The 24,277-nt window shown below is 42.8% G+C and overlaps 1 protein-coding gene across 1 annotated transcript in view; it reads right to left on the bottom strand.

Annotated features, from left to right (window-relative positions):
- Positions 1-24,277, bottom strand: part of SLC23A1 (solute carrier family 23 member 1) — a 258,391-nt gene that overhangs the window by 171,975 nt on the left and 62,139 nt on the right. Inside the window, exon 5 of the mRNA XM_075206009.1 lies at positions 4,935-5,002. Within this exon, the coding sequence (XP_075062110.1) occupies positions 4,935-5,002 (68 nt within the window). The remainder of the gene's footprint in view (positions 1-4,934; positions 5,003-24,277) is intronic.

Raw genomic sequence — 24,277 nt, 5'->3', positions numbered from 1 at the left:
TTCAACAATTAACTGTGAAACAGTCATTTGCTAGGGGAAGCAAATATGACAGCAGTCATCCAGTCGCCAAGCGAATCACAGACACCATGGCTGCCATGTTAGTGTTAGATCTGTGTCCAATATCCACAATAAACGCAGCTGGTTTTTCACAGTTAATTGAGGTTTTGTGTCCGCGTTACAGAATTCCATCGCGACACCATTTTTCCCGTAAAGCTATTCCACAACTATACCAAAAAGTGTGTACAAATGTAGAGATTGCGCTGAAAAATGCCATTCTGCCCACTGTCCACTTAACCACAGATATGTGGACAAGTGGAAGTGGTCAAACCAAAGACTATATGACTGTGACAGCCCACTGGGTTGGTCATTCGCCTTCACTAGCAGGAACAGCAGCAGCATGTACACCACCACGTAACTTTTGTCACAGGCAGGCCACTCTTTGTATGACTGGCTTCACTAACAGGCATACAGCTGACAATTTGTTATGCAAACTAAGAGATGTGATTGATACATGGCTTATACCACTTGGACTCTCCCCAGGATATGTCATTTCTGATAACGCCAACAATATAGTGCGAGCATTACAGCTGGGTAAATTCCATCACATTCCCTGTTTTGCTCATACGATCAGCTTGGTGGTGCAGAGCTTCCTAAGAAATAACCGTGAGGTGCAGGAGATGCTTTCGGTGGCCTGTAAAATTTCAGGACATTTCAGGCATTCGGCCACAGCATGTAGGAGATTGCAGCAGCTCCAAGAACAGTTTAACTTGCCCTGCCACCAACTTAAGCAAGAGGTGTTAACTAGGTGGAATTCCACCTGCTTCAGAAGATGGAGGAACAGCGCAAAGCCATCCAAGCGTATTGCACAAGCCATGACATTTGGAACGGAGGGGGGGATGTATTTCACTCTTGCACAGTGGGGAATCCTTTCAGTGCTCTGCAAGTTGTGACGTGTGAAGTGAGTGCAGACTCTGCTAGCTTGAGCCAAGTCATTCCTTTAATTAGACTATTGGAAAAGCAGCTTAAGAAACTGAAGGAGGAGATGAAATCAAGCAATTCCGCAAAGTATGTTGGCCTTGTAGATCAAGTACTTAATTCGCTTCACAATGATCCTCGAGCTATTTAAATCTTGAACTCGGATCACTACGTTTTGGCCACTGTGCTTGATCCAAGGCTTAAAACCTACATTGAGTCTTTGCTTCAAAATGACCGAGATGTGAAATTTTGCAAGGAGCTATTGCTCGGCAAGTTGTCCGCTGAACTGGGCCTTGGCTTGACAACGTGTCCTCCTTCCGTTTCTCAAGCAACTGCTGCTCGTAAAAAATTACATTTTCCAACGCAAGGCAGGGAAGAGGCAAGGGGCAGACCAGAACAGTTTAACATCTGGGCTGGTTTGAAGTATTTTTCAAAAAAATGTGTGTCCTTGCCCATAACTCCTTCCAATACGAGTATTAACATGCAAAGGATGGTGGAGGATTATTTTCAAGAGGTAATTGATATGGAAATGTCAGACAGTCCCTTTCCTTACTGGGAAGAAAAGCAGGCCATTTGAAAACCCATGTACAAACTTGCTTTGCAATACCTAAGCTGCCCACCCTCCAGTGTGTACTCTGAACAAGTATTTAGCACTTAGTCAGTGATCGCCGTAGAAGGTTACTTCCAAATAATGTGGAGAAAATGATGTTTATAAAAATTAACTACATTTTCCATGAGGAAGGCCTTTACCATCAAAGACATCCAAGCACTGACTGTTCTCTAATGGCGGATTCAAGCGGCGATGAATTGATAGTCTGTGATGATGATGCACACACTGATGAGGGTGAGGATGAAGCTGAAGATGGTGATGATAACATCTTTTTAAAACTTTCTATTTAAGTGTAGGGTGCAATCTACCCCCAAAGAGGAAAGAGACTTGGGGCATTTCTATATCACATACCGTCTTGAAAGGCTGCTGTTTTGGCAATTTCTCAATAAGGGTAGGGTGTCATACACAGACTGACCCCAAACTGGCTTTATCCATTTCAATTAATATTGTACAGTCTATAACAGCTGAATTTTTTACTATTTTCTACAAGTGGAGGGGGGCCTAGAGAGACAGAAACCAAACTGCCTTTGTCCATTTCTTTGGATATTTAACTATAAGTGTAGGGTGTAATATTCACCCGAAGACGATGGCTGCATTGCCAATATGCATAGATGGAGAGGAAGACAATCTGGTTTGTGTGTAGAATTAATGAAGGCCTACCAGAATTAAACTGTTTTTTTGATAATTTATTAGCTTTACAATTACATTACTAATCCAAGTAACAGGTGGAGCACTAAATTTGGCTATGTTATGCCCAAAAACATAGATTTTTAAACAAAACCAAACAAAAACAAAAACAAAACATGCAAGGGTGGTTTGGCAAAACCAAAACCAAAACACGACGGTAATCCAGATCCAAAACCAAAACCAAAACACGGGGGTCAGTGAGCATCTCTAGTTCTAATATCCACTCCTGTGTCTACATAAGTTTGGCAGTTCTTCAGGGATCAGGGAGGTATCCACAGAGGAGAAGGAGATTAAAGATGCTGCACAAGCAGACATGGTTTAACAATATAGAGTTCATTGACAGCACTGTTGGGCTTAAGGCAGCTAAGCTATTGATAGCTTGTTTTGTGGGGGCCCAAACAAACTAAGCACTTCAGTCACAAAAGTGGCACTCCTTGTCGCTGGAGTGATTGGTTTGTTAAACTGTACATGTCCTTTTCAATATCTTACATAAGGGTGAGTGGGTGGGCCCAGGACAGGACCACTGTTGTGTAGCAATGTTTCCTAGATGTGCTATGAACTGCAGTGTGTTTGTGTCGTTACTCTGTCGATTAGCATCCAGCCAGCTCGCTGCAGTCTTTGCCCAAAAGTGCATGAAAATAATATTGTGGACTGTGAGGTGGTCAAAATTGACTGGAAATGGCTGTTATTGAGGTTAATAATAATGTAGGAACAAAAAAAGAGCAAAATTCTGTGATTTTAGCATATTTTAGCAATTTTTCCCAAAAAATTCAAGTCCAAAACCACAACCAAAACACGCGAGGGCGGTTATGCCAAAACCAAAACACGAAGCTAATCCAGATGCAAAACCAAAAGCAAAACACGCGGGTCAGTGAGCATCTCTAATGTCTGTACAGAGCTGCATACTATGAGTGCTATATAAATGATAATAAATAGATTGTAAGCTTGTGAGAGCACAGTCCTCTTACCTCTCTGTCTGTTTGTATTATCCAGTATTGTTTTATTACTGTTTGTTCCCAATTTTAAAGCGCTACGGAATTTGCTGGCATTATATAAATAAATGATGATAAATGTAAAAACCTACGCAAAACTATTATTTCATTATTTTTAACCACAATGTCCACTAGCGGGACTCAAACAGCCCCAAATATATTCCAGTCAGGAACCCCTAATCAAAACACCACACTGTAGGATAGCCAAGGTATTTCATTGTAAAACCAGAGACTCCGTTCGTGGGACCCTGTGTGTTCTTCATATAATAGAGTGGTAGTAGCTGAATATACCCACATATGGCATAGTTGCCAGAAATCCATTTTAACCCTGGCATAGAGTTATGAATTTGCATATGAAGTATCCAAGGTAAATTTATTAAGAGAACATCCTTAAATTATTCTAGCAGATGAAGCATGAGTTTAAAATTCACAATCAATTCCTGTTTCACTACCTCCAGCATTGTCATGTACATCGGGATCAATATTACACACTAATTCTGGTGTTGGTCTGCATGCTTTTAAGCATTGAGTTTCTGTTACACGATAGGCTGATTACATATTTGCATTAACTCCTACTTGCCAACTTCTTCTAGCTGGCGTCCGGGAGCTGCCGGGGTGAGGTGGGCATGCGGGGGGCGGGGATCCTAAAATCGCTTCATTTTGGACCTGCCCCCGTGACGTAATGATGCAAATGCATAATTTTACAGTGGGGGGCGGGACCAAATGCCACGAATTCCAGGAAAATCGCTGCATTTTGGACATAATTCTGCCCACTTCGCTAGGAAGTGGGCAGATGCGGGAGACTGCCATACACTCCCGGGAGTCCGGGAGACCAACCCGGAATCCGGGAGTCTCCCAGACATTCCGGGAGAGTTGGCAAGTATGCATTAACTTGCAAATGTACTGGTGTACCTAATAAAAAGGCCACTAAGTGTGTATTTGTATTAAAATCAGAAAATATTAGTTCAATATTCTATCCATGTATAAAGTAATTTTAATTGTGTTAAAATTCTGAATTCATGTTTAGTGTATGATCTGGCATAAAAGTGAAGACATGAACACGAACTGACCTGCTTCATTATTGCAATATATTGAACATTTATTACCTCTTTTTTAGTGCATTGTAAAGTAGCTATATAGCATTAAAATGTCCTAGTGTTCTTTAACAAATTGCTGAAAATGAGTAAAGAGGTTTAATTCCTTCTTGCTTGTAACATGCGATCCCATCCTTACTGCATCTCAGTTTTCATTTAATGGTTGTGGTGAGCAGACTATATGCTTTGTTTCTTTATGTTATCATTAATAAATGATTACTTAATAAATGAGTACTGTGAACTTGCATTAAACCTATTTTCTCCAGTGCAAACTACAAACACACAGAGATACAAGGTATTCAGATACATGTCAGTTCCTGAACAACATTGACAAACCTCTATTTCTAGACATCCCTGTTGTGCTGACAGAATACATTACATGCATGGTTATTACAGCCCAACACATGATTGTTGATATTGATTATGATGCAAATACTATTTGTAAAAAAATAACAAAGATCATAATGTTCTACATTATTAATTTATCAATAATAGATGCTACTATACTATGATTGCTTCCATAATAATTTACAGTAGACATTGTGATATTGAAATATTTAACATAACTAGTATTACCTCTCTTATTCTTGGTTGCCAGATGTGTGATGTGTTGAATGGCAGAGTGCCATTTCCATAAATCTCCACTAATAAAAAGAGAGTTGGAATATTATATTCTAAACATGTTTAGAACAGCAATTTTTTAATTAAAAAAAGGAAAGACAAACAGTAAAAAAAATGGAAACACCCGTGAATTACATCAATTCACACAGAAAGATTTTCCTAAGTGGAAAGCAGAAGAATTCAATAACGCCTGATATACTGATAACATATTCAATAATTGAATATATGTTTAAACCCAATAACTATCAATGAAAACAAATTTTAATGAATCACAGTCAGCTGTTCTGAACAATCATCTAAGCTGGTGGCGAAATATAGAATGTATGTCATTCCGTTTTGTTGATGAAGAGTTTCACAAAGAAAAAGATTTTTCACGTGATAATAGAAAGTAATACTAAAGGGTGAGTATGAAGGAACTGGAGTGAATTATAAAACAATTTAACCCTTTGGAAGTTTTCAAAATGTATCTATATTACAATTAATATTTACATATCTTGTTTCAATAATTACAATTATATATAGATTTATTAAAAACGTAATTGCTCAAACATATAAAATGGTTTGTCAGCAGTAATAAAAAAAGCCAAAAATTGCCTTAGTGTGGGTAAACTGACCAAATCTATTGTTTTCTGCTTGTGCACCTGTAGACTGACAGTCACATTTTACAGGACAAAGGTGAAAAACTAATGAATATCATAGATAATTGAAAGGGTATAAAAATATCACAATGTTTGGAAGTGAGTGAGCATTTGAATTCAATATCTAAGAAGTTAAAGCTCTCACAACACCCAGTAAAACAATGCCTAGAAAAGACTACACTTCAAAAATCAGTATCTGAACAATACTTATGGGAGAAGGTAATGAAAGTCCTAGAGATTCCCATGGCTGAGAGAGGAATAAAGGTGATCTAGTGAACTATATTAAGAGCTATCATAAAACATATACCCACCTCAAAGCGCATGTGGAGTTCCCATGCAGAATAGGAGTGATCCAGTGACTCCAGTTAAGTTTTGAGAAACAAAAAGGTTTTGCGGTCAAATGAGACAAATAAGACAGAGAAAGAACTTTATGGTCAAGACTAAAATTATCACAGGCTTAAAGCTGTTATTATAACAAAAGTTAGCACTACCAAATAGTACTAGATAAGGTCTGAATATTTATTATAAGTAGCACATTTCATTTTTGGCTTTCTTTAAAACATCAGATAGATAATTCCTTTTGTCTTCTACTGATGAATTGTCCATCCCCAAATCCAGCCTCAACAGGGCAGGTAGGTCACAAGTGAAATAATTAGGACTACTAAAATGTGTCAGTCAGTAAACAATACGCCTGTGCTCCAGCAAGGAGATCTGAAAAACATGTACTTTTAAGTAGTTGCCTACTCTCCTGCAATGTCTGGGAGACTATTGAATTTGTTGGCGTTCTCCTGGACTCCCAGGAAATCATTGTTACCTCCCACATCTGTCCAATTCTCTTGTGAAGTTGGCGGGGGTGGGGCCTAATGATTCAATTCAGAGCAAAGGTCTTCCTCCTAGCCCCACTCCCAGCTGTATTCCCCCAGCATATGAGCAGCAGGGGAGCCTAATGATGCAATCCACTTGCCCATATCCCCAGACCTCGGCAATAGGATCCCTGAGGAGAGATCCCAGAGCTCAATTGTGCTCAATTTTTGCTAGACAATTTTCATACGAAAGTGACAGGTCTGCAGAGGTGCAGCAGTTATCACATTCTGATGGAAGGAGCTGGACAATTGGGCTGTTAAAAATATAATGCAGTTGGTCACACTTGTATGACTCATGTTACATCCACAACACAAACAGGAAATTTTATTTGCAGGAAGAAGATTATATTTAACAGGTGGAATAGGTGTATTTACAAGGGTGTTGCCTGTGTGCGAGTGGTCATAGCTCACCATTCCTGGTGCATGCATGGAGAGGAAGGTTGTTGGGGGGTGGGTCTAGGGCTTTCCCCCTCTATGGTTTGTTTATTCATTCACTGGCCACTTAGTTGGACTATTTCCCAGGGCTTAAATTGCTTCCATCCAGTCCGGGTTTGGTACATTTTAACGATTACGAAAAAGCCGGCAGGCAGGAGCCCTTCAAAAAAAATCTGATGTGACAAAAAAACAAATGGAATATAAACAGACACAACATGGTGACGGGAATTCATTCAGAATACACAGGTCTCCAGCAGTTCAGTTTGACATCAGTGTGACCTAGATAAAAGTTAATTTAAAGCCGCAATGTCTGGACCCCGCAGGTTAAAACACTGAAGGTTTAAACACTTAACCTGCGGGGTCCAGACATTGCCACTTTAAATTAACTTTTAGCTAGGTCGAACTAACTTCAAATTGTACTGCCAGAGAGCTGTGTATGCGTAATGAGTTCCTGTCAGCATGCTGTGACATCGGAAGGTTCGTTTTTTAGGTAAGTCTGTTTATATTCCATTCATTTTTTTCTCAAATCAGATTTTTTAGCAGGGCTCCTGTCGGCTTTCTCGTAATCGTTAAAATGATTACCACCGTCCAGTCCCTCCATGCAGCAGAGTAATAAGGCTTCCATCACTGATTGATGGATAGCACTTATTATTCATCAGTCATAGAATAGGAATTATCTACCAATCATAGTATTGTATGCATTATAGTGGAAATCAGCCACTTTGACTGGTTTCAACATTGGTCTAGTGGGGAGCTAGAACTCTGATTGGTGAATGGTTAGCACTATACAGCAGTCAGAGTGCCTGGAGAGTTACTGACTGTGGATCTAGGTCTCCAACCCGAAGGGACCCAACTGTAAAGCAGTCCTGCTTATATATGGCCAATGAGATACAGCTATGTTTCTGTCAATCAAGAATATTTATGCTTTAAGGACATATGTGTTATGACTCTGCCTATGTTTTGTATGTGGCAGCAGTACCTATAATCCACCAGATGTGCTGCTGTTCTGCTCCTGAGCTTGCACCATGCCTGAAGGGGTTAACCTCCGTGCCTAATTAGAACTGCACCTGGCTCACAGCTTCTAATACCTGCCTCAACCTGTGCTCAGTGCAGTTCATCCGTTTATTCCTGGCTGTTGCTGCCCTGTTCCTGTGTTTGCTCCATTTCTGCTTGATCTTCTGTTGTGACCCTCGGCTTGATTCCAGGAACGTGCTCATTTACCTGTTGCCCTGACCTTTGGCTAGACTTCTGGACTTTGCTTATACTTGTGTTGCTCAGGCCTCTGCCTGGTCACTGGTCTCTTCTCCTCTGTTTGCTTCTGTGGACAGAATCTTTCATCCTGGCATTAGGGTAACTCACCATTCTTATCCCTGCATTTTAACTGTATTTGCATTCACTGGAACTTGTTATTTCTGTGGACGTTTTCTGCCATTAATCACCTGTTCATAACTGTGTTTGGAGTATACCTGTTAATCCTGAATTCCGAAATCTGCATATTCTCAGAACAGAATCCTTGTCCTATATTTTGCCTGAATAAAGACATTTGGTTTCATACTTCTGTTGCTTCCGCGTGAATGCACTAGGAATCCTAACATGATGGACTGCCATACAATCTGGGCCTGCTGATTGCACGCCCTCTGCTTAGTCCTGGGATTCCTTGTGTTTTTGTATTGAACTCTGTGTTTGGTTGTTGAGACCATGTCAGTTAATCCACAACTACAAATGCTGCAGATGGACTGTCACGGGCACTAGGAGTTTTACCCAGAATTCACCAGGTGTAGCTACACTTACCAGAAGTGCGGACCTCTGGGTAGTGTGGTGAATCAGTGGAACCATACAGTAGAATAGAGGAAAGGAATGTCAATAGTATAAATGCTGAGTCTTGGCACCATGGAACTGTGATGGTACAGCAGTTTAGTAAACAGGATAAAATGAGGAAAAAGTCCAAGTGCCTTAGCACGCAGGTAGCATATAGCAGGTCAGTACTTGATAACTGGATAACGTTAGGCAAAGACGAATCAACAATATAGTCGAAGAGTCAGTGACTTGCAGCTACAATACAGAGGCACTTGTAGACTTTAGTCCAGCTAATAGGTACCATACAGAGTAGTAGCTATATCACAAGGAAACATGAATGGTCTACAGCTGGTAAGTTTCACCACGGATATGTAGAGAAGACTCGTCCAGCGCAGGTGTGTAACAGAATAGCGTGAGTGGTCTGCAATTGGCAAGTTGTACCACTGATGTGAAGGGAAGATTTGTCCAGGCGCAGGCATGGAACGGAGTAACGTGAGTGGTCTGCAATAGGCATGTTTTACCACTGATGTGTAGAGAAAACTTGTCAAGGTGCAGGCGTGGAATGGAGTAACGTGAGTGGTCTGCAATAGGCAAGTTGTACCACTGATGGGAAGGGAAGACTTGTCCAGGTGCAGGCATGGAACGGAGTAACGTGAGTGGTCTGCAATAGGCAAGTTTTACCACTTATGTGTAGAGAAGACTTGTCCAGGTGCAGGTGTGGAACAAAGTAACGTGAGTGGTCTGCAATAGGCAAGTTTTACCACTGATGTGTAGAGAAGACTTGTCCAGGTGCAGGCGTGGAACGGAGTAACGTGAGTGGTCTGCAATAGGCAAGTTGTACCACTGATGTGTAGAGGAGACTTGTCCAGAAGCAGGCAGGTAACGGAGGTATCGAGAGTAGTCTGCAGCGGGTAAGTTCTACTACCGATGTGGAGAGGAGACTTGTCCAGGAGCAGGCAGGTAACGGAGGTAGCGAGAGTAGTCTGCAGCGGGTAAGTTCTACTACCAATGTGGAGAGGAGACTTGTCCAGAAGCAGGCAGGTAACGGAGGTAGCGAGAGTAGTCTGCAGCGGGTAAGTTCTACTACCGATGTGGAGAGGAGACTTGTCCAGGAGCAGGCAGGTAACGGAGGTAGCGAGAGTAGTCTGCAGCGGGTAAGTTCTACTACCGATGTGGAGAGGAGACTTGTCCAGAGCAAACGGATAACACGAGCAGAAACAGGAAACACCTCAGAGTCTCAAGGAATGAGAACCAAGAACAGGCAACGGTAATAGGGCAACAGGTGCCTTAAGTACTGAGAGGTGATTAATTAACCAATGAGACTAGAGGCGAGGTATTAACAGTTCAGGGTTTCTGCACATGCGCAATCTTAGTCAAGATGGCGGATGGCCGCGGCTCAGGAGAGGCGCCAGCAGGAGCGAGAGAGACCCATGTCCCAACCTAGAGGCACTAACAGTCCGTAATCCGTAATCTATACACGGTCTCAAAGACCCGCCCTTCTTCTTAACAAAAAAGAAACCCGCTCCAGCGGGAGAAATGGACGGTCGAATAAACCCACGATGGAGATTTTCCTTGACATAGTCAGACATCGCCTGGGTCTCTGGTAACGCAAGGGGGTAAACACGACCCCTAGGAGGATTTTTGCCAGCTTGTAAATCTATTGGACAATCCCAAGCCCGATGAGGTGGAAGACATTCTGACTGGGCTTTATCAAATACATCAGCAAAGGAGTTGTACTGTGGAGGAAGACCAGGTGGACAAGGTGTTATAGATGATTTATTTATTTTCACTGGAACCACTTAAGTCAAACATCTGTGATGACAATCCGAACCCCAGGAAATAACTTGCGGAACATTCCAGTCAATCTGTGGAGAATGGAGTTGAAGCCACGAAAGCCAAGTACAATAGGACTAGTAGTAACCGGAAGAACTGAAAACGAAATTTGCTCTTGATGTAAAGCCCCGATTTGAAGGTTTACAGGAATGGTACGTTGAGTAATAGTTCCATTGATAATTTGTGAACCATCTATGGCCGTAACAGCAATAGCTGTTTTTAAAGGAGTCACAGGTAAAGACCACCGACACACTAAGGAACTTGAAATAAAACTCCCAGCAGCTCCAGAGTCCAGAAGTGCTTGCGATGTAAAAGACTTAATAGAAATGGAAACAGTAACAGCAAACGAACAAACTTTAGAATTCAAAAGGTGTGGAGAGGATTCCAGGGACCCCAACCTTACCTCTCCAGAACAGGTTAGGGCTTCGCGTTTCCCGACTTTCTAGGGCATGAGTTCAGCAAGTGATTAGGATCAGCACAATAAATACAGAGCTTATTCTTCAAACGGATAACACAAGCAGAAACAGGAAACACCTCAGAGTCTCAAGGAATGAGAACCAAGAACAGGCAAAGGTAATAGGGCAACAGGTGCCTTAAGTACTGAGAGGTGATTAATTAACCAATGAGACTAGAGGCGAGGTATTAACAGTTCAGGGTTTCTGCACATGCGCAATCTTAGTCAAGATGGCGGACGGCCGCGGCTCAGGAGAGGCGCCGGCAGGAGCAAGAGAGACCCATGTCCCAACCTAGAGGCACTAACAGTCCGGTGAGTGACATGGACATTATTCAACTCCGCTACCAAATCATACAGGTATCTTCTTTACTCCAAGAACTGCTTAAAACCCTTCCTGCTTCTGTGTTAAGTAGTTTCAACACTAATTCTGATTCTAAAGCAATCAGAAAATCCTCCCAGTTCTCTTTCTGACATTGGTGCTGCATCTATGGTAGTTCCAGCGGTCCCTAACATTAGGGATTCTAAATGACCAAGCTACCTGCGTCCCCATCTCACTGAGGAGGAACGATGGTGCAAAAGAATTGGTTAACTATGCCTCTACTGCGCCAGTGCGAACATTTCTTACAACGCTGTCCATTCCGCAGACCACAACATCCTATGGAGCAGCCATCTGTATGCTCCTCTCCAGACCCTCAATTGTTCTGCATGTCACCTCCTGTTGCTTTACTTCAACCTAATCCGTTCCCTGGGATGGGGTCTAATCTGCCAGTTTCATTTGCCGCCTGTCCTGCGGTGCCAGTTCCAGTTGCCGCCTGTCCTGCGGTGCCAGTTCCAGGTGCCGCATGTCCTGCGGTGCCAGTTCCAGCTACTGCCAGCACTGAGTCTCCTATTGCCTCCAGGTCCAAAGTGACAGCTTCTGTCTCCTGTTCCGAGGTGCCATCCTCTGCCTTCAGCTCTGAGTCTCCTGCCACTGTGTCCAATCCTGAGTCCGCTGCCTCTACCCCCGAGTCTTCAGCCGCTGCCTCTACTCCCGAGTCTTCAGCTTTTGCCTCTACTACCGAGTCTTCAGCCGCTGCCTCTACTCCCGAGTCTTCAGCCGCTGCCTCTACTCCCGAGTCTTCAGCCGCTGCCTCTACTCCCGAGTCTTCAACCGCTGCCTCTACTCCCAAGTCTTCAGCAGCTGCCTCTACTCTCGAGTCTTCAGCTGCTGCCTCTACTCCCGAGTCTTCAGCCGCTGCCTCTACTCCCGATTCTTCAGCTCCAGTGGGGGCGCTGCCCTTACAGTCCACTCCAGAGGGGGCGCTGCCCTTACAGTCCACTCCAGAGGGGGCGTTGCCCTTACAGTCCACTCCAGAGGGGGAGTTTTTGGAGATGACATGCTATTCAAATATAGAACTGAACTTTTATGATTTAAACTTTGTCGTCTTGGTATTGTGCCAGAGGTAAAGGTTAACAGCAACTGGGGTCAAATCCCATCTATTAGGAAGAGAAGTATTTCTCTGCTATGATAACTCTTTAAATGTCACACACCTTGTAATGTGGGACGGACATGTTATTGCTGCAGAGACATGGTGAATGCTGTACTGTGACCCTAGTGTTTAAAAGTGTGTGATTCAAGACCAGGGGCAGGCTGGGCATGGGGGTAGGGGGCATCTTCCCCCAGGCCGGTTCCATAGTGGGTTACTTTGGATTGGGTCACTGGGCCACCTGCATTTATTTTCCTTTAAAATTTTCCTAATAGGCTGCTGTGTCGAATCTTGTGCCTTGGGCTAAAATTTAACAGCCCTCCTCTGTTCAAGCTCCCCCGAAGTTGAGTCTAGTGCTCCCGAGTTGTGAGAAACATACTCTGGATCAGAGAAGAAGAGGCCAGTAAAGAAGTGAGACAGAGATCTGGAGGAGATGAGCAGAAGTGTGAGCTGAATGGTATTAATCTGACCTTCATGTGAGGCAAGTTATTTGCTCAGAAATTCTTCCAGAATGTAAACTCTGAGCTACATTTATGCAAGAAAATAGCAATGGTAAAACACAGCGAGAATCTGGCTCAAGCTCCCCCTGTGTTAAGACTCTAATCTACAACTGAGTCAAACATAACACAATCAATATAAATATTAAACATAGCTATAGCGCTAGTGACCAAATAGTTCAAGTCTCAAAGCAATGCAAAGGTTTCTCAATAAATAATAATACACATAAAAACGAGTCAGATGAAAAAAAAAACCTCTTCCACGGAAAAATCCCAAGTCCTGTGTCCTTCCGTTTATGCAATGAATATTCAAAGTCTATGCAATAATCTATTTAATCAGAAAGAGAACCTCTTCTTTTGTTGTCTCATGATGTAACATTAAAAAAACTGATCATAGTGCAGACTTGTAAATATTCTAAGAATAACACATATATTTTTTCAGATACATAAATAAGCACACTTTCCAAAAAAGGTAAATGATTCCCTTCGCAGTCAGCCCCTAAAGAAGTGCACTTGCAAGAATTTTATTGCTAGTAGGCATGTCATCTCCTATGTAGATTCTCCTTTGTTTTCCTTTCAAACGTTAATTCCAACCTGTAAACTCCAGAGCATACCCAAAAAGGGTAGAAAAAAAGTGCTGATAGTGCATTACCTCTTATGATAAAAAGGACATTATGGGATTTGGGGATGTATCTGATGCTTTTGTGTTATATATTTTTGCCCATTCGTTTTTTGATTTTAGCCCGGGCTTATAAATATGAGTATGGTGTATAAGAAAGAGGCTGTACAAATCTTGATTAACAAAGAAAGTTTCCAATAAACTGAGGGGTGATACGACCAGCTATACGAATTATAATGAGTTAATTGGCTAACGATAGTTTTGCATGTTATGTAGAATCATTGGGGCTTCGTGGGACCTGAAAAGTGGAGTAAGATCACCTTTATTCTAATCGTAACCCCATTGTGATAAGAAAAGAATAATTTTAGTGCATCATATAGAGAAGAATTTATAGAGATGAGCGCACTCGGATTTTTGAAATCCGAGCCCACCCGAACGTTGCCGATCCTAATCGGATCCGAGACAGATCCGGGTATTGGCGCCAAATTCAAATCTGAAACTGAGGCTCTGACTCATAATCCCGTTGTCGGATCTCGCGATACTCGGATCCTATAAATTCCCCGCTAGTCGCCGCCATCTTCACTCGGGCATTGATCAGGGTAGAGGGAGGGTGTGTTAGGTGGTCCTCTGTCCTGCTATATCTCGTGCTGTTCAGTGCTGTGCTGTGCTGTGCTCAGTCCAGTGGTGCTGTGTCCTGTGCTCTGTCCTTCTGAGGTCAGTGGTGCTGCTGGGTCCTGTGCTGTGTCCTGTTCAGTCCAGTGGTGCTGTGTCCTGTGCTCTGTGCTTCTAAGGGCATAGTTATTTCCCCAATATTCCCCTGTGTTTAAAAAAATAAAAAAAAGTTATTTAAAAAAAATACCAAAAACCAATTAAATTTTTTTTTAATTACCACAAAATTTGCACAACCAATCCTGCAGTATAAGCCCATTGGTACTGCAATATTACCAAGTTCACACTTTCTGCAGTATCAGTCCAGTGGTGCTGTGTCCTGTGCTCTGTCCTGCTGAGTTCAGTAGTGCTGCTGGGTCCTGTGCTGTGTCCTGTTCAGTCCAGTGGTGCTGTGTCCTGTGCTCTGTGCTTCTAAGGGCATAGTTATTTCCCCAATATTCCCCTGTGTTTAAAAAAATAAAAAAAAGTTATTTAAAAAAATACCAAAAACTAATTAAAATTTTTTTTAATTACCACAAAATTTGCACAACCAATCCTGCAGTATAAGCCCATTGGTACTGCAATATTACCAAGTTCACACATTCAGCAGTAAAAGTCCAGTGGTACTGCAATATTACAAAGTTCACACATTCTGCAGTATCAGTCCAGTGGTGCTGTGTCCTGTGCTCTGTCCTGCTGAGTTCCGTAGTGCTGCTGGGTCCTGTGCTGTGTCCTGTTCAGTCCAGTGGTGCTGTGTCCTGTGCTCTGTGCTTCTAAGGGCATAGTTATTTCCCCATTATTCCCAAGTTTTTAAAAAATAAAAAAAAAGTTATAAAAAATATTAAAATATTTTTTTTTTTTTAAAAAAAAGTAATTATAACCAAATTTGCAAAAGCAATCCAGCAGTATAAGTCCATTGGTACTGCAATATTACCAAGTTCACACATTCTGCAGTATCTTGTGCTACATATAATGGAGACCAAAAATTTGGAGGATAAAGTAGGGAAAGATCAAGACCCACTTCCTCCTAATGCTGAAGCTGCTGCCACTAGTCATGACATAGACGATGAAATGCCATCAACGTCGTCTTCCAAGCCCGATGCCCAATCTCGTAGTACCGGGCATGTAAAATCCAAAAAGCCCAAGTTAAGAAAAAGTAGCAAAAAGAGAAACTTAAAATCATCTGAGGAGAAACGTAAAGTTGCCAATATGCCATTTACGACACGGAGTGGCAAGGAACAGCTTAGGCCCTGGCCCGTGTTCATGACTAGTGGTTCAGCTTCACCCACGGATCTTAGCCCTCCTCCTCCTCCCCCCCTACAAAAAATTGAAGAGAGTTATGCTGTCAGCAACAAAACAGCAAACAACTCTGCCTTCTAAAGAGAAATTATCACAAATCCCCAAGGCGAGTCTAAGGATGTTGGTGGTTGTCAAGCCTGACCTTCCCATCACTGTACGGGAAGAGGTGGCTCGGGAGGAGCCTATTGATGATGTAGCTGGCGCTGTGGAGGAACTTGATGATGAGGATGGTGATGTGGTTATTGTAAATGAGGCACCAGGGGGGGAAACAGCTGATGTCCATGGGATGAAAAAGCCCATCGTCATGCCTGGTCAGAAGACCAAAAAATGCACCTCTTCGGTCTGGAGTTATTTTTATCCAAATCCAGACAACCAATGTATGGCCATATGTAGCTTATGTAAAGCTCAAATAAGCAGGGGTAAGGATCTTGCCCACCTAGGAACATCCTCCCTTATACGTCACCTGAATAACCTTCATAGTTCAGTGGTTAGTTCAGGAACTGGGGCTAGGACCCTCATCGGTACAGGGACACCTAAATCCCGTGGTCCAGTTGGATACACACCAGCAACACCCTCCTCGTCAACTTCCTCCACAATCTCCATCAGATTCAGTCCTGCAGCCCAAGTCAGCAGCCAGACTGAGTCCTCCTCAATACGGGATTCATCCGAGGAATCCTGCAGCGGTACGCCTACTACTGCCACTGCTGCTGTTGCTGCTGTTAGTCGGTCATTTTCCCAGAGGGGAAGTCGTAAGACCGCTAAGTCTCTCACAAAACAATTGACCGTCCAACAGTCGTATGCCATGACCACAAAATACGATAGTAGTCACCCTATTGCAAAGCGTATAACTGCGGCTGTAACTGCAATGTTGGTGTTAGATGTGCGCCCGGTGTCCGCCATCAGTGGAGTGGGATTTAGAGGGTTGATGGAGGTATTGTGTCCCCGGTACCAAATCCCGTCGAGATTCCACTTCACTAGGCAGGCGATACCAAAAATGTACAGAGAAGTACGATCAAGTGTCCTCAGTGCTCTAAAAAATGCGGTTGTACCCACTGTCCACTTAACCACGGACATGTGGACAAGTGGTTCTGGGCAAACGAAGGACTATATGACTGTGACAGCCCACTGGGTAGATGCATCCCCTTCCGCAGCAACAGCAACAGCTGCATCAGTAGCAGCAACTACAAAATGGCTGCTCGTGCAAAGGCAGGCAACATTGTGTATTACAGGCTTTAATAAGAGGCACAACGCTGACAACATATTAGAGAAACTGAGGGAAATTATCTCCCAGTGGCTTACCCCACTTAGACTCTCATGGGGATTTGTGGTGTCAGACAATGCCAGTAACATTGTGCGGGCATTAAATATGGGCAATTTCCAGCACGTCCCATGTTTTGCCCACACCATTAATTTGGTGGTGCAGCATTACCTCAAGAGTGACAGGGGTGTGCAGGAGATGCTTGCGGTGGCGCGCAAAATTGCTGGACACTTTCGGCATTCAGCCAGTGCCTACCGCAGACTAGAGGCACATCAAAAAAGCATGAACCTGCCCTGCCATCACCTCAAACAAGAGGTTGTGACGCGCTGGAACTCCACCCTCTATATGCTGCAGAGCATGGAGGAGCAGCAAAAGGCCATTCAGGCCTACACAGCCACCTACGACATAGGCAAAGGAGTGGGGATGCGCCTCAGTCAAGCGCAGTGGAGACTGATTTCCGTGTTATGCAAGGTTCTGCAGCCATTTGAACTTGCCACACGAGAAGTCAGTTCCGACACTGCCAGCTTGAGTCAGGTCATTCCCCTGATCAGGCTGTTGCAGAAGCAGCTGGAGAAAGTGAGGGAGGAGCTGGTAAGCCATTGCGATTACACCAAGCATGTAGCTCTTGTGGATGTAGCCCTTCGTACGCTTTGCCAGGATCCGTGGGTGGTCACTCTTTTAAAGTCAGAGGAATACATTCTGGCCACCGTGCTCGATCCTCGGTTTAAAGCGTATGTTGTGTCTCTGTTTCCGGCGGACACAAGTCTACAGCGGTGCAAAGACCTGCTGGTCAGGAGATTGTCCTCTGAAGAGGACCGTGACATGCCAACAGCTCCACCCTCATTTTCTTCCACATCTATGGCTGCGAGGAAAAAGTTCAGTTTTCCCAAAAGAGGCGCTGGCGGGGATGCTTATAACATCTGGTCCGGACTGAAGGACCTGCCAACCATTGCAGACATGTCTACTCTCGCTGCATTGGATGCTGTCACAATAGAAAAAATTGTGGAGGATTACTTTGCTGACACCATCCAAGTAGACATGTCAGACAGTCCATATTGTTACTGGCAGGAAAAAAAGGCAGTTTGGAAGCCCCTGTACAAACTGGCTCTATTTTACCTGAGTTGTCCCCCCTCCAGTGTGTACTCGGAAAGAGTTTTTAGTGCAGCGGGGAACCTGGTCAGTGAGCGGCGAAGGAGGTTGCTTCCTCATAACGTTGAAAAAATGATGTTTATAAAAATGAATAATCAATTCCTCAATGAAGTACAGCACTGCCCTCCAGATACTACAGAGGGACCTGTGGTTGTGGAGTCCAGCGGGGACGAATTGATAATGTGTGATGAGGAGGAAGTACACACTGTAGGGGGAGAGGAATCAGAGGTTGAGGATGAGGACGACATCTTGCCTCAGTAGAGCCTGTTTAGTCTGTACAGGGAGAGATGAATAGCTTTTTTGGTGTGGGGGCCCAAACAAACCAATCATTTCAGCCAAAGTTGTTTGGTAGGCCCTGCCGCTGAAATGATTGGTTTGTTAAAGTGTGCATGTCCTATTTCAACAACATAAGGGTGGGTGTGAGGGCCCAAGGACAATTCCATCTTGGAACTTTTTTTTTTGCATTATATGACCAATCAACAGTCGTTTGCCATGTTCAAAAAGTAAAACCAAATTTAAACAAATTCAAGAAATTAAACCAAAAGTAAAATGCCCTGTCATAATTTAAAACAAGAGGTATTGACGTGCTCTAAAACTACTGTATTGTTGTTTATATTTTATAAACACTACACTTGAAAGCTTGAGTCTTTCAATAAAAAAGTAACTGTCCATTGCACGAATATTTGCAACAGGGACAATTTTAGGGTTAAGAAAGTCAACTAATAACACTTCGACGCTGTCTGTCTTTATAAACACTACACTTGGAAGTTGGAGGAGGTATTGTGGCCCCGGCACCAAATTTACTACCGGGGCCACTCCACTGTGCAGTCCATATTTAGGTGTATCAGATATTAAACAACGGTGACAGTTGATGCCCAATTTTTTAATTATATTGTGGCCTCGGTACCAAATTGTGTACCGGGGCCACCACACTACGCAGTCCATACTCTTTTTTGGTGGAATTCTGACCCGTGGAGGGTTTTTTAATTATATTGTGGCCTCGGTACCAAATTGTGTACCGGGGCCACCACACTACGCAGTCCATACCCTTTTTTGGTGGAATTCTGACCCGTGGAGGGTTTTTTAATTATATTGTGGCCTCGGTACCAAATTGTGTACCGGGGCCACCACACTACGCAGTCAAGATAGATAGATAGATGCGTATCATAGATAAAGTACATTCAGTGGTGTGGGGCAAATTGAAAAATATTCAAAATGCACTGACATTATCAAAAACAAGAGGTTGTCACACGCTGAAACTCCAACATGTATATGATGGAGAGGATGGAGGAGCAGCCGTATGTGCAGTGTAATGCAGACCTGTTGAAGGTTTTTTATATATTTTATTGTGGTGCCCAGTGCCCACTACTCTACGCAGTCCAGATACTATTTTTGGGTGTAATTCTGGCCTGTTGAAGGTTTTCTATATATTATATTGTGGTGGCCAGTGGCCAGTCCTCTATGCAGTCCAGATACTATTTTTGGGTGTAATTCTGACCTGTTGAAGGTTTTCTATATATTTTTTATTGTGGTGCCCAGTGCCCACTACTCTACGCAGTCCAGGTACATTTATTGGTGCGAATCATACAAGTTCAGGGTTTTTAATATATATTGTGGTGACCCACTCCTCTACGCAGTCCAGGTACATTTATTGCTGCGAATCATACAAGTTCAGGGTTTTTAATATATATTGTGGTGACCCACTCCTCTACGCAGTCCAGGTACATTTATTGGTGCGAATCATACAAGTTCAGGGTTTTTAATATATATTGGGGTGACCCACTCCTCTACGCAGTCCAGGTACATTTATTGGTGCGAATCATACAAGTTGATGGTTTTCTTATTATATATATTGTGGTGACCCACTCCTCTACGCAGTCCAGAAAGATACCTCGTTGCAACGTTTTGGACTAATAACTATATTGTGAGGTGTTCAGAATACACTGTAAATTAGTGGAAATGCTTGTTATTGAATGTTATTGAGGTTAATAATAGCGTAGGAGTGAAAATAAGCCCAAAAACTTGATTTTTAAACTTTTTATGTTTTTTTCAAAAAAAATCCGAATCCAAAACCTTAAATCCGAACCGAGACCTTTCGTCAAGTGTTTTGCGAGACAAATCCGAACCCCAAAAATAATGAAAATCCGGATCCAAAACACAAAACACGAGACCTCAAAAGTCGCCGGTGCACATCCCTAAGAATTTATGATGCCGATTTGTTCAGCCCTAAGTAATGTTGGTTCCATGTGGATCTGGAACAAATATGATGTTCATTTGGATTTAGGTAGTATATTCATCCACCCATCCATGTTTCGTTTATTAGTTTGTAGTTTGGAATAACCAGTGGCTATGAGTATGGCACAGTTATAATAAATTGCACAATCTGTTGTTAATGAATGGGAATACCGGCAAGCTGAAAGATGACTGAGAGACCAGCTATTCTTATCAGAATGGATTAATTGGTTAATGATAGTTCTGCGTGTTAAACACAGTAAACGGGGTCCCACGAGACTGAAAAGTGCAGTGCAACTATTATTGTTTTAATTATTACCTCAATGATTACATATAGTGATGAGGAAAGAAAGAATTTCAGTTTATAGAGAGAGATTCGTTATGCCGGTCCAAGCAGTCCCAGGTGATTGGAGAACACCTGAATGATGATTCACACAGGCAATGTATAAGAAGGAGGAAATTAAGAGGATCCCGTATGCCTTGACAAAGACTGCTATGATCGAAACGCATCGACTGGGGGTGGATTTCTCTGAAGGATAACTCTTTCCAGAATATATGTATTTTGCATTGCTGGCGATTCAAGTACATATTTATGTGAATATCAATCACTATTTTGGGGTAAGAGTCCATCTGAAATGAGATACCATAAGGAATATTTTGTTTTTGCTATCATTTTATATTTTTTTTTTATATGGTGAAGTATTAAAAGAAAAATTATTTTTATCATTAAAGGTAATGCACTATCAGCACTTTTTTTTTCTCCCCTTTTTGGATATGCTCTGGAGTTTACTGGTCGGAACTAACGTTTAAAAGGAAAACAAAGGAGAATCTACATTGGAGATGACATGCCTACTAGCAATAAAAGTCTTGTAAGTGCACTTAATTTTCCTTCATTCAAACTATTGGTTGCTTGCCAGATAGCTTCCTCTATAAAAAAAAAGCACCTCCTACTTTCTCTAAGTGCCAGATCTTCAGGTCTCCCTACCTGTTAGGGTGTTTCTACCCCTGGCTCCTGTTTGTTTTCCTTTGTTACTGTGGTGTCTCCCTTCAGACTGTTCCACCTCCTACTAAGATCCTGCTCCAGAGCTTCCAACTCTTCAGGACCTCAGCACTACAAATCTCTGCAGACCATGGTACTCCTATGTACTCCTAACTCCTCGCACCTGTTAGTCTGCAGGGCAATCCTGGATCGCCAAGTGTTATGGCTACTGCAAGATCCTGCTCCAGGGCCTCCCAGCTCATCAGAACCTCAGTGCTACATCACTTTGCAGAACCCAGCACTTCTGTGCACACCTCTACCACTTACCTGGATCTAAGTATACGCCTGCAGACCTTTACACCTCTCTCAGATCCTGCTCCCGGGCTTCTCAGCTCTTCAAGGCCACAGTGCTACGCCTCTCTGCGGACCACCGCACCACTGTGCATCCCAAATTTCCTATACTACTTACCTGGTCATCCTCACTCCTCTCTCCTGCTTCATATCACTGCTGATAACTGTACCTTATCTTCGGCCTTAGCTCCAGGGCTCTTCATCTGGTCTTAGCTCCAGGGCTCTTCACCTGGCTCTTCACTGCCCTCTAGTGACCTGGGGTCTGGGAGCTGCGAAGTCCATGTTCCCTTGTGGGGATTCCTGGTGAAAACCTCCCTCTCGGTTAGACTCCTTGTTTCTATATGGGTAGTGCCTAGCCAAGCAGACCTTGAGGTACCACCTAACACTGACATTGTTACATAACCATTATCACCACCCCCCAAACAGGGTTTACATGTACATAAGGTTTTTGAAATTGTTGGCATGGAATAATGGAAAAATAAATGTTTGGCCTTTAAAATATCACATTTAGATGTTAGCAACAGAAACATAACATATAATCAATATAAAGTAACCTTACCACTATGTTCAATTTTCTAAATTATACTAGGAAAATAACCGTTATAAGTTCATTGGTTACCACCTTTTTCTGTGCGCACTTTTAATAAATGCCACCCATAGTTTTTTGGAAAACAGAGCCCACCCGAACATCGCCAATCCGAGTACCGAGCCGAGCTGGCTCAGTACTTTCGAGCGCCCTAGGAACTGAAAACGAGGCAAAATGTCATTGTCGCTTTGTCGGATCTCGCAAGCTTTGAATTCTATAAGTACCGTCCTATACAGAGATTCGGCGCTATTTCAAAGACACAGAAGGGTTATCAGGGTTCTTTGCAGTCTCCAGTGCAGTTGGGCAGCATGATTAATGAAAGAGAAAGAGGAGGACTGGCAGTGTTCTTGAAAGTCTCCTGTTACAATTTTACTGCGTCATAGCTCACCCAGAACAGGAGAGTTGCCCATGTTCAGTGCTGAAACAGAAATAATAGGACTGGCGGTGTTCTTAAAGGTCTCCAGTAACATTCTACTGTGCTATAGCTCATGTAGAAACAGAAGAGGTGCCCATTGTTCAGTGCTGAAACAGAAATAATAGGGCTGGCAGTGTTCTTAAAAGTCTCCAGTCACATTGTACTGTGTTATTAAAACTCACACAGAAACAGGAGAGATGCTAGTGTTCCCACCAGTCTACAGTCTATGTGCCATTGCTCATTGTCAGTGCTGAAACAGAAATAATAGTGCTGTCAGTGTTCTACAAAGTCTCCAGTGACATTCTACTGTGCCACAACTCACACATAAAGAGTAAAGGTAGCAGGGCTCAGTGCTGAAACATAAATAATAGGGCTGGCAGTATTGTTTAAAGTCTCCAGTGACATTCTACTGTGCCATAACTCATACAGAAATAGGAGTAGTGGCAGTGTCCTTGACACTCTAAGGGCTGGATTAATCCGAGGTCTAACTGGGCTAGAGCCAAGGGGCTTTGGGCATCTGGGGGCCCGCCGGCATTCATCGGGTCGGGGGCATCCCCGCCCCCAGCTCCGGCTGTCAGCTGGAGAAAGGCAGGCAGCTAACAGCAAATGTTATGCTGTTAGCTTACTGCTGTCACTGTAGTGCTTCCACGGCACGCAGTAATCTCCTTACTGAGGAGATCTCGTGAGAGTGAGACTATAACTCATAGTCTGCTCATACAGAAAGAGGTGAGGTGGCTGTGTTTTTGTCACTCTCCAGTCTCAGGGCCGTTGGTCACACAGAAACAGCGGTAGCAGTGTTCCTGTCATTCTCCAGTTTCATTGCTCTGTGCCATCAATATGGATTCACATCAGTCCATAGAAGACCAGGAGCACCAAGCAGTTGCTGGCATCAGTCATGATGATAATAATCCCTTTATGTCATGTGCTAAAGCCTATGCTCAAGGGCATACTAGTTTTACGTCAGGGAAACAAAAATGTAAACAAAAAACAAAAAAAACTTGTACCTTTTTAAAGAAAAAAAACACCTCTCTAATAAAGGTGAAAGTTTACTGAGAAAAAATAAAATTGCAAACATGCCATTCTACTCAAAATATTAACAAGCATACCAGCATCAGCTAGCTCACTTCTCTCAGCTAGAGAGGAAGCAAGTATGAAAGCTGTCACCCAGTTGCCAACAGGATCACAGACTCCATGGCAACTATGATAATATTAGATCTGTGTCCAATATCCACAATTAATGCAGTTGTTTTAGAGCAGGGGTGTCCAACCTTTTAGCTTCCCTGGGCCACATTGGAAGACGACGAGTTGGTTTGGGCCGCACATAAGATACACTAACAATAACGATAGCTGATCATCCAAAAAACCATAGAAAACATAGTTAACATACATATATATGAAAAAAAAGTGATATATATATATATATATATATATATATATATATATATATCACTTTTTTTTTTAAACCCCCCTATACTTACCTTTCAATCGCCCTGTTCAAAAAATCCTCTATAGTTATTATACTATAATCACTTTTTGTATTGTTTCGATGCAATATCAATAAAGTGCATTTAAGCCAGGCATTGTATATCAGGGTGCCCTGACCAGGCCTGCGGTACCTGACATAAACATCACTGTGACCCCAAATTGTGACCTGTTTTGCTAATTACACCACTATGTTAGTTAAGGGATAACAACTTATAATGGGCCAAAGAGAATAATATATAATGCCCCATTAGTAATACAAGTAGAAGTATGTAGCAGGGAGATAAGGTCCATGAT

This window comes from Mixophyes fleayi, chromosome 4 (assembly GCF_038048845.1).
Source record: "Mixophyes fleayi isolate aMixFle1 chromosome 4, aMixFle1.hap1, whole genome shotgun sequence".
NCBI classification, from domain to species: domain Eukaryota; kingdom Metazoa; phylum Chordata; class Amphibia; order Anura; family Limnodynastidae; genus Mixophyes; species Mixophyes fleayi.
The sequence above is the reverse complement of the archived record's forward strand: the minus strand, read 5'-3'. Positions and strand labels throughout refer to the sequence as shown.